General features: G+C 44.4%; 1 protein-coding gene across 3 annotated transcripts; it reads right to left on the bottom strand.

Moving 5' to 3' along the window:
- Positions 1-930: 930 nt before the first annotated feature.
- On the bottom strand, positions 931-8,969 carry LOC110486998 (dnaJ homolog subfamily A member 3, mitochondrial). 3 transcript variants are annotated; one of them, XM_036941759.1, is made up of 11 exons: positions 8,726-8,969; positions 7,944-8,086; positions 7,748-7,831; positions 7,264-7,476; positions 6,833-6,985; positions 6,605-6,752; positions 5,522-5,715; positions 5,301-5,416; positions 3,565-3,662; positions 3,258-3,387; positions 931-1,545 (listed from the first exon to the last, which is right to left on the bottom strand). In XM_036941759.1, exons 1-10 carry the CDS (start codon positions 8,931-8,933, stop codon positions 3,272-3,274), a joined length of 1,473 nt encoding a protein of 490 aa, XP_036797654.1. In that variant the 5' UTR covers positions 8,934-8,969; the 3' UTR covers positions 931-1,545; positions 3,258-3,271. The 3 variants fall into 3 exon arrangements, with proteins under 3 accessions (XP_036797654.1, XP_036797655.1, XP_036797656.1); XM_036941760.1 differs by having other exon boundaries at positions 7,944-8,080; positions 8,726-8,957; XM_036941761.1 differs by lacking the exon at positions 3,258-3,387.
- Positions 8,970-8,997: the final 28 nt, after the last annotated feature.

Below are 8,997 nucleotides of genomic sequence, written 5' to 3'. Positions count from 1 at the left end.
TCTCAGATTCATCAAGGGAGAAGGGGTTGACGAGGAGCAGAGTAAGAGGGAAGAGGTCCGGCCACATCTGATCCAACTGGTTTGAGTCATGCCCATCCTGGATGACTGGGTTCTCAGGCCCAAATGCATCTCCACACACATTACACTTTATGTAACAGAAAGGTATATCAGCCAGACAACTTCCTCTATCTCACCATAGCTGTTTGACAGTACTAATGCTGTTACAACTCGTTGCAGTGGCTAGCTCGATAGGAAGCAGAGTTAACTTTACAGAACAAACGTATTATACATTTGAAGAAATCAGGAGGATCTCAACCAAAACAAAGTTCCTTATTGCAGCACAGGCCTTTCAAATTAAATTGATTTTCTATTCTTATACCCTAAGTGTACAAACCATTAGGAATAACTTCTTTCCATGACAGACTGACCAGGTGAAAGCTATGATCCCTTATTAATGACACTTCAATCAGTGTAGATGAAGGGGAGGAGACCGGTTAAAGAAGGATTTTTAAGCTTTGAGACCACAGACTTGTATTGTGTGTGTGTACCATTCAGAGGGTGAATGGGCAAGACAAAAGATTGAAATGCCTTTGAACAGGGTATGATAGTAGGTACCAGGCGCACCAGTTTGAGTGTCACAAACTGCAGTGTTGCTGGGTTTTTCCACAGTTTCCTGTGTGTATCAAGAATGGTCCACCACCCAAAGGACATCCTGCCAACTTGACACAACTGTGGGAAGCATTGGAGTCAACATGGACCAGCATCCCTGTGGAACGCATGACACATTGTAGAGTCCATTCCCTGATGAATTGAGGCTGTTCTGAGGGAAAAAGGGGGTGCAACTCAATATTATGGAGGTGTCTAATGTTTTGTATATCCATGTTTTTTTTAGCCATCACTGGCAACAGTGCATTCCTCAAAGACAGCAGACAGACCATACTTTATGAGTGACTGACTGCGCTGCTATCACACGGTTAGGAATCTGATGGACAGGAACATTAGGAAAATCTATGGAATACCCTGTTAAAGTTGCCGCCCCGTTCGCTTTACATACGGATCACGTACCCCAATCTTTTCAACATGTGGTCATTTAAGATGGAGAATTATATTTGTGGATGAATTTACTTCTGCCCAATGCCTTTTACGATATGCTTGAAGAACATTGCGCAACATTTTTGCACATTTAACACCATCCAAAAAACGACAAGCCTAAGGGGCAGTCACTTCCTGGTACTTCCAGAGCATATTTCCTCTTGGATTTGGGTTTTAGGCAGCAGGTATGAGTTAGGACCACATTCTGTTTGAGTCTGTTTCAGTCCATTGTCTTCCACTGCTATGGAACTGATCAAGGATGAAAGGAGATCTGTGAAGGTAGATCTGGGGTAACCAGTCTTGTCCAGTGCCAGAGTAGGATACAGTAGACATCATCCCTCCAACACTCTCCCACCACCTGTCCCCATATCTGGTCTCTCCTTGTGGCTGTCTTCTTAGGGCATCATCTCTCTACCCTCGGACACTCGCCTCAGTTCCCAGTGGACCTTTTACCTTTCAGTATAAGAAAAGAAACAGAATTACTGCATGTGTTTTCAAAACCAGCATTTGACAAACTACTGTCCCTTCACCCATTGAAAGTGACAGCAAAACATTGATTTGAATTGGGATGTCTTTTCTAGTAAATATATTTATATGGTTAAACAATTGTGTGTATGCATGTACACTACATGACCAGAAGTACGTGGACTCCTGCTTGTCGAAAAATCTCATTCTAAAATCTTGGGCATTAATATGGAGTTGGTCCCCCTTTGCTGCTATAACAGCCTCCACTCGTCTGGGAAGGCTTTCCATTAGATTTTGGAACATTTCTGCAGGGACTTGCTTCCTTTCAGCCATAAGAGCATTAGTGAGGTCAGGTACTGATGATGATGGACGATTAGGCCAGGCTCGCAGTCAGCTTTCTAATTCATCTCATAGGTGTTTGATGGAGTTGAGGTCAGGGCTCTATGCAGGCCAGTCAAGTTCTTCCACACCGATCTCAACAAACCATTTCTGTATGGACCTTGCTTTGTGCACAGGGGCATTGTCATGCACAAACTGTTGCCACAATGTTGGAAGCACAGAATGGTCTAGAATGTCATTGCATACGGTAGCGTTAACATTTACCTTCACAGAAACAGGGGTCTAGCCTGAACCATCAAAAACAGCCCCAGACCATAATTCCTCCTCCACCAGACTTTACAGTTGGCACTATGCATTTGGGTAGGGAGTGTTCTCCTGGCATCCGCCAAATCTTGATTCGACCATTGGACTGCCAGATGGTGAAGTATGACTCATCACTACAGAGAACGCGTTTCCACTGCTCGACAGAGTCCAATGGCGGCAAGCTTTACACCACTCCAGCTGACGCTTGGCATTGCTTGTGTGGTGATCTTTGGCTTGTCTGCTCGGCCATGGAAACCCTTTTCAGGAAGCTCCTGATGAACAGTTCTTGTGCTGACGTTGCTTCTAGAGGCAGTTTGGAACTAGTAGTGAGTGTTGCAACCGAGGACAGACGAGCTTGTGTGGCCTACCACTTCGCGGCTGAGCCGTTGTTGCTCCTTGACGTTTCCACTTCACAATAACAGCACTTACAGTTGACCGGGGCAGCTCTAGTAGGGCAGAAATTTTACGAACTGACCTGTTGGATATGTGGCATCCTATGACGGTGCCACGTTGAAAGTCCCGGAGCTCTTCAGTAAGGCCAGTCTACTGCCAATGTTTGTCTATGAAGATTGCATGGCTGTGTGCTCGATTTTATACATCTGTCAGCAACGGGTGTCTCAAATAGCCGAATCAACTAATTTGAAGGGGAGGCCACATACTTTAGTATGTATGTATAGTGTATGTATGCATGCAACTTTATACAGATGACAGTCACAAACCAGCTGACTGACAAACTATGTGCCACGAACCAGTGTGTTCCAGAAACAGTTTATCCCATATATGCATGTGCACAAGTGGCAAAGGCAACATCATGAATAGTGTGTCCTACCTGGTTTGTGACTGTCAGGCGAAGGCATCATGACTAAAGTGTCCTACCTGGTTTGTGACTGTCAGGCAAAGGCATCATGACTAGTGTCCTACCCGGTTTGTGACTGTCAGGCGAAGGCATCATGACTAGTGTCCTACCCGGTTTGTGACTGTCAGGCAAAGGCATCATGAATAGTGTCCTACCTGGTTTGTGACTGTCAGGCGAAGGCATTATGACTAAAGTGTCCTACCTGGTTTGTGACTGTCAGGTGGAGCTAAACAATTGTTTTAACTTGGTGAAGAAGCCCTGCTCCTGCTTGCTCTCTCCTACCTCTTGCCTGTCCTGCCCTGCCTCAGACTGCTTAGCACTGCTGCCCCCACCTGGTCAGAAACATGTATTGCGTGAGCCAAGATTTTACAAATAAAAGCATTGTCAGCTTTCATGAGCAGAGCTGGGACCTCAACTAATTGTAAACCAAATGAAGAGGAGCAGGTAAGTGTGCAGTCAGTGTGTAGGAACCTAGCGCAGAAACAGTGTGTGCGTGTGTGTGCCACTACCTGCAGTGGTGCTTGTGACACCATTGACTGTCCCCTCCACTTCAGTCTCATCCTCTGCGTAGCTCATGAGCAGAGCTTTTTGTCTGTCTGTCAGGATCCTGCTCACACACAATAGTGGAGACCGTGAGGAATGAGCATCTAACATTTGTCAGAGATGCAGAGATGGTATCTAAAGGTGTATTTTGCAGTAGCTTCCTACAGAGATGGTATCTAAAGGTGTATTGTGTGTAGCTTACTACAGAGATGGTCTCTAAAGGTGTATTTTGCAGTAGCTTCCTACAGAGATGGTATCTAAAGGTGTATTGTGTGTAGCTTACTACAGAGATGGTATCTAAAGGTGTATTGTGAGTAACTTACTACAGAGATGGTCTCTAAAGGTGTATTGTGAGTAACTTACTACAGAGATGGTCTCTAAAGGTGTATTGTGAGTAACTTACTACAGAGATGGTATCTAAAGGTGTACTGTGTAGTAAATAACTACAGAGATGGTATCTAAAGGTGTATTGTGTAGTAAATAACTACAGAGATGGTATCTAAAGGTGTATCGTGTAGTAAATTACTACAGAGATGGTATCTAAAGGTGTACTGTGAGTAAATTACTACAGAGATGGTATCTAAAGGTGTACTGTGTGTAGCTTACTACAGAGATGGTATCTAAAGGTGTATTGTGAGTAATTTACTACAGAGATGGTATCTAAAGGTGTATTGTGTAGTAAATAACTACAGAGATGGTATCTAAAGGTGTACTGTGAGCAACTTACTACAGAGATGGTATCTAAAGGTGTACTGTGAGTAACTTACTACAGAGATGGTATCTAAAGGTGTATTGTGTGTAACTTACTACAGAGATGGTATCTAAAGGTGTATTGTGTAGTAAATTACTACAGAGATGGTATCTAAAGGTGTATTGTGTGTAACTTACTACAGAGATGGTATCTAAAGGTGTATTGTGTAGTAAATAACTACAGAGATGGTATCTAAAGGTGTATTGTGTGTAACTTACTACAGAGATGGTATCTAAAGGTGTATTGTGTAGTAAATTACTACAGAGATGGTATCTAAAGGTGTATTGTGCAGTAAATTACTACAGAGATGGTATCTAAAGGTGTACTGTGTAGTAAATAACTACAGAGATGGTATCTAAAGGTGTATTGTGTAGTAAATAACTACAGAGATGGTATCTAAAGGTGTATTGTGTGTAGCTTACTACAGAGATGGTATCTAAAGGTGTATTGTGTAGTAAATAACTACAGAGATGGTATCTAAAGGTGTATTGTGTAGTAAATAACTACAGAGATGGTATCTAAAGGTGTATTGTGTGTAGCTTACTACAGAGATGGTATCTAAAGGTGTACTGTGAGTAACTTACTACAGAGATGGTATCTAAAGGTGTATTGTGTAGTAAATTACTACAGAGATGGTATCTAAAGGCGTATTGTGTAGTAAATTACTACAGAGATGGTATCTAAAGGTGTACTGTGTAGTAAATAACTACAGAGATGGTATCTAAAGGTGTACTGTGTAGTAAATAACTACAGAGATGGTATCTAAAGGTGTATTGTGTAGTAAATTACTACAGAGATGGTATCTAAAGGTGTATTGTGTAGTAAATTACTACAGAGATGGTATCTAAAGGCGTATTGTGTAGTAAATAACTACAGAGATGGTATCTAAAGGTGTACTGTGTGTAGCTTACTACAGAGATGGTATCTAAAGGTGTATTGTGTGTAGCTTACTTGGGGACTCGGACTTTGACGTGGACGTAGTGATCTCCGTAACCATAGCCACTGATCCGTGCGATGCCCTTCCCAGAGAGGAGGATCCTCTGGTCTGTTTGGATCCCAGCAGGGATCTACAAGAGGATTCACCAATCACAGTTAGTTACTGGCCATCGATCCATCACTCTTATGTATGTAGGTGTGTCACAGAAAGGTTGGTCTGTCCGTGTGTCTCTCACCGAGAGGTTGACTGTCTCGTAGAGGCCCTGTGCCCGGGCCGTGCCCCCCAGTACAGCCTGAGCCACAGAGATCAGCACGTCAGAGTGGATGTCTGCGCCGTCCCGTCTGAACACTGGGCTCTTCTGGACCCGAAACGTGATGAACACCTCCTTCTTCCCCACAGGCATCCTGACCGTCTGACCGTCCTCAACACCTGCAAAGAGACAACACAGCCAGTCAACCTGGGTGTGCACTACACAACTTTCAAAATCCTAACATCGCTGAGCCTCCCACATTAAACAACTGTCTTCCCTGTCGTTTTTTGTCTTTCCAACGTAGTGGTGCGCACTAAGACGGGATCAGTAGCCCTCAGATTACGTCTCTGACCCACTCACGTTAAACCTGCTCACGTTTTATAGACGTTTCAAACATAGGAAGTGCTTCATCCAGCATTATAGCGTTTTATAAACGTTTAAAACAGTTTAGAAGAGAATTATGGGGTGGCAGGTAGCCTAGTGGTTAGAGCTTTGGGCCAGTAACCAAAAGTTGGCAGGACCGAATCCCCAAGCTGACAAGGTAAAAATCTGTCGTTCTGACAGCCTCGCTACTGTATATAGCCTCGCTACTGTATATAGCCTCGCTACTGTATATAGCCTCGCTACTGTATATAGCCTCGCTACTGTATATAGCCTCGCTACTGTTATTTTTCACTGTTGTTTTTATTTCTTTATTTACCCATTGTTCACCTAATACCTTTTTTGCATTGTTGGTTAGAGCCTGTAAGTGAGCATTTAACTGTAAGGTCTACAACACCGGTTGTATTTGGCGCACGTGACAAATAAACTTTGATTTGATAACCCACTGTTCCCCGGTAGGCAGTCATTGTAAATAAGAATTTGTTCTTAACTGACTTGCCTAGTTAAATAAAGGTTGAATTTTAAAAAATGATTAGTGATCTTAATGAGAAAAGGAAGAGATTCAGGATGAGAAGGCTGCTCCTGGGTCTCTCTGTGTGTGCACATTAGAAAATGCATACTACGTTTAGATTCCAGATTAGACTGGGTAGGTATAGGAGTGAGAGTCAGTGTGTGGGTGTGTCTCACCTGCTGGGACAGGGACCATTACTGTCTTTTTCTGTCTGGTCTGTCCGGTCCCGTGACAGGAGTTACATGGGGTGGAGATCACAGTGCCTTTCCCATTACACCGACGGCATGTCGACCGCATCACAAAGGGGCCCGTGTTCACCGTCTCCTGTACAGGGCAAAACACACAAGCACGTGAGACAAGCACGTGAGACACGAACACTTCACGCCACACATCATGTCACCTACCATGCCAGAGCCGTTGCAGTAGTGGCAGTGCACAACCTTGGTGCCAGGCTCGCTCCCTTTGCCATCACATCGCTGGCAGCTGGCCTCAGTGTTGAACGCCATCTCTTTGTTGACCCCCTTGGCAGCTTGGGTGAACGTCAGCTCCATGATAAACTGGGAGGAAAGGAGGGACAAGAGATTCATATTGGATGTCTTTAACAAAAAGTTTACACTCCTAAAAAAGTAATTGCTTCCTGCTTTTACTTCCTGGTATGGGCTCACTCAATATGACCTCACTGAACATTGACTTGAATGAGCAGTCAAAACTTCTGTTTGTGCTGTATAGCCAACTCATATGGTGGTTGTCATGCACAGACAGGACAAGCAGATCTGGGATTAGGCTAATCATAACCCCTTGGTTCTAAAAGCAGTATGGCATCCCAACTACATACCTCCTGGGGCTGATCAAATACGGCATTGAAGTCCCCGAAGCCACGGCTTCCAGAGAACTCCCCAAAGATCTTGCGGAACAGTTCCTCTGGGTCCACGCTGTTGGCCTGTCCGCTCCAGTACTGCTGGTGTCCACCACCGCCCGCCTGGCTGGCGTCGAACCCTGCCCCCCCGTACGTGTCATACTGCTTCCTCTTCACCTCGTCACTCAGCACCTGGGGGAGGACAAAGCAGGAAGTAAGATGCACTGTTCTCCAATAAGACCAGGCAGTTCCTTCATTGAGTCAAGTGGTTCTGATGTTTCGTTTACTTGATTAACTGACACTTTCTTCAAGAGTGACATCAAATAGTACCAAGAAACCGGTTAGGAAAGTAACGAACTAATGATTCCACATCAGCTACACAAGTCACAGAAATATTGCTATCCTTTAATCTAATTTTAGTTTCTTAAAAGGGGAAGCCCATTTTGAAGAAGGTCAGCCAAACCTCATAAGCTTCAGCCAGCTGAGCAAATTTCTCCTTGGCCTTAGGGTCTTCCTTGTTGGTGTCAGGGTGATACTTCTTAGCCATCTGAAGAGGGACAACAACAAAAGTTATCTTTCAACAACTGTGGTGATTGGTGACAGCTAAGGATCAATACAGCAAGTCAACACTACCACAGAAAGTGATCACACACACACACCTGATAATACGCTTTCTTGATCTCTTTCTGGGTGGCAGTGCGTGGTACCTCCAACACTGTGTAGAAGTCCTGTTTGTTGGAGGCTGGGGCACTTGTGTGGAAGGACAGTGTGCAGATGACATGGGGAGATTTAAGACCTGGAACTACCAAGAAAGGGCTTGTGAGTAGATTACACCTGGCAACATGACTGTGGATTATTATTGTTGTCCTTCTGTTGTCATCTATTTCCAAGGTAGCTTCAGGCCTGTACACTCACAATTCATCTATAACACTAAGCAGGGCTCGATATATCTGAGGACTCATACAAATACATAAAGTTAGCTGCTGTCTGTGATGATCAACTCTTGGGCCAATACATTTCTAGCAAACGCCAGTTGGCATATATAGCTAGCTAATCAGGGATCATGCAGATACAGCTAGTTCAACGCAATGTTTGACTGTACAGTTCAGTAGCTATTACTGACAGTCCGTTCAAGATCATCAGTGCTGTGACCTGACATTACTTTCCTTGCAATGGCTATGGAGCTGCAGGCTTGCTACAGTACCAAACACCTCCAGCAATTTGAATGCGTATAAGCTAACTACTAGCTAGTTAGCTAGCCAGCTATGGGCTGAGCTAAGGTTAGTCTGTCTTTCAGTTGTATCGTTAGGAATGTTACCGTGGTGTCAATTTTTTTTTGTTGGAGACTGTCAGTTGTGTCCAAAAAGGTGAATGGAAACTACGAGAAACGCTAGCATCAAGCTAGCCTAGCTTGCTAGTTAGGCCGTCTCTGTGCACCCACCTGACAGCCCTCTCAATGTCAACGCATTCCCCGTGCCCCCACGCATTGCATTGCTTCCCGGCCAGAATTTCTGTGTTCCAAAAGTCGACAGACTTCTTGAGCCTCCATTGGAAGAAGGGGTCAGAGCACAACAAGCACGACGGTGACCAGAGGACACAGCAACTGTTATCCAACGTGTGGAGCAGCGAGCCGCTGTGGACGCCATCATTACTTTACTGCTGTTACTCAGCGGGGACTGCGCATGTGCAAGTAAAGTTGTGTCACGGACATGC

The sequence above is a fragment of the Oncorhynchus mykiss genome, chromosome 13 (assembly GCF_013265735.2).
Source record: "Oncorhynchus mykiss isolate Arlee chromosome 13, USDA_OmykA_1.1, whole genome shotgun sequence".
Classification (NCBI taxonomy): Eukaryota; Metazoa; Chordata; class Actinopteri; order Salmoniformes; family Salmonidae; genus Oncorhynchus; species Oncorhynchus mykiss.
The sequence above is the reverse complement of the archived record's forward strand: the minus strand, read 5'-3'. Positions and strand labels throughout refer to the sequence as shown.

Coding starts and splice junctions, on each gene's coding strand:
- LOC110486998 (XM_036941759.1), bottom strand. CDS start 8,933: ATGATGGCGTCCACAGCGGCTCGCTGCTCCACACGTTGGATAACAGTT. Junction 5,417..5,521: donor ACGAGACAGTCAACCTCTCG/GTGAGAGACACA, acceptor ATCCTCTTGTAG/ATCCCTGCTGGGATCCAAAC. Junction 3,663..5,300: donor GTCAAAGTCCGAGTCCCCAA/GTAAGCTACACA, acceptor GTGTGTGAGCAG/GATCCTGACAGACAGACAAA.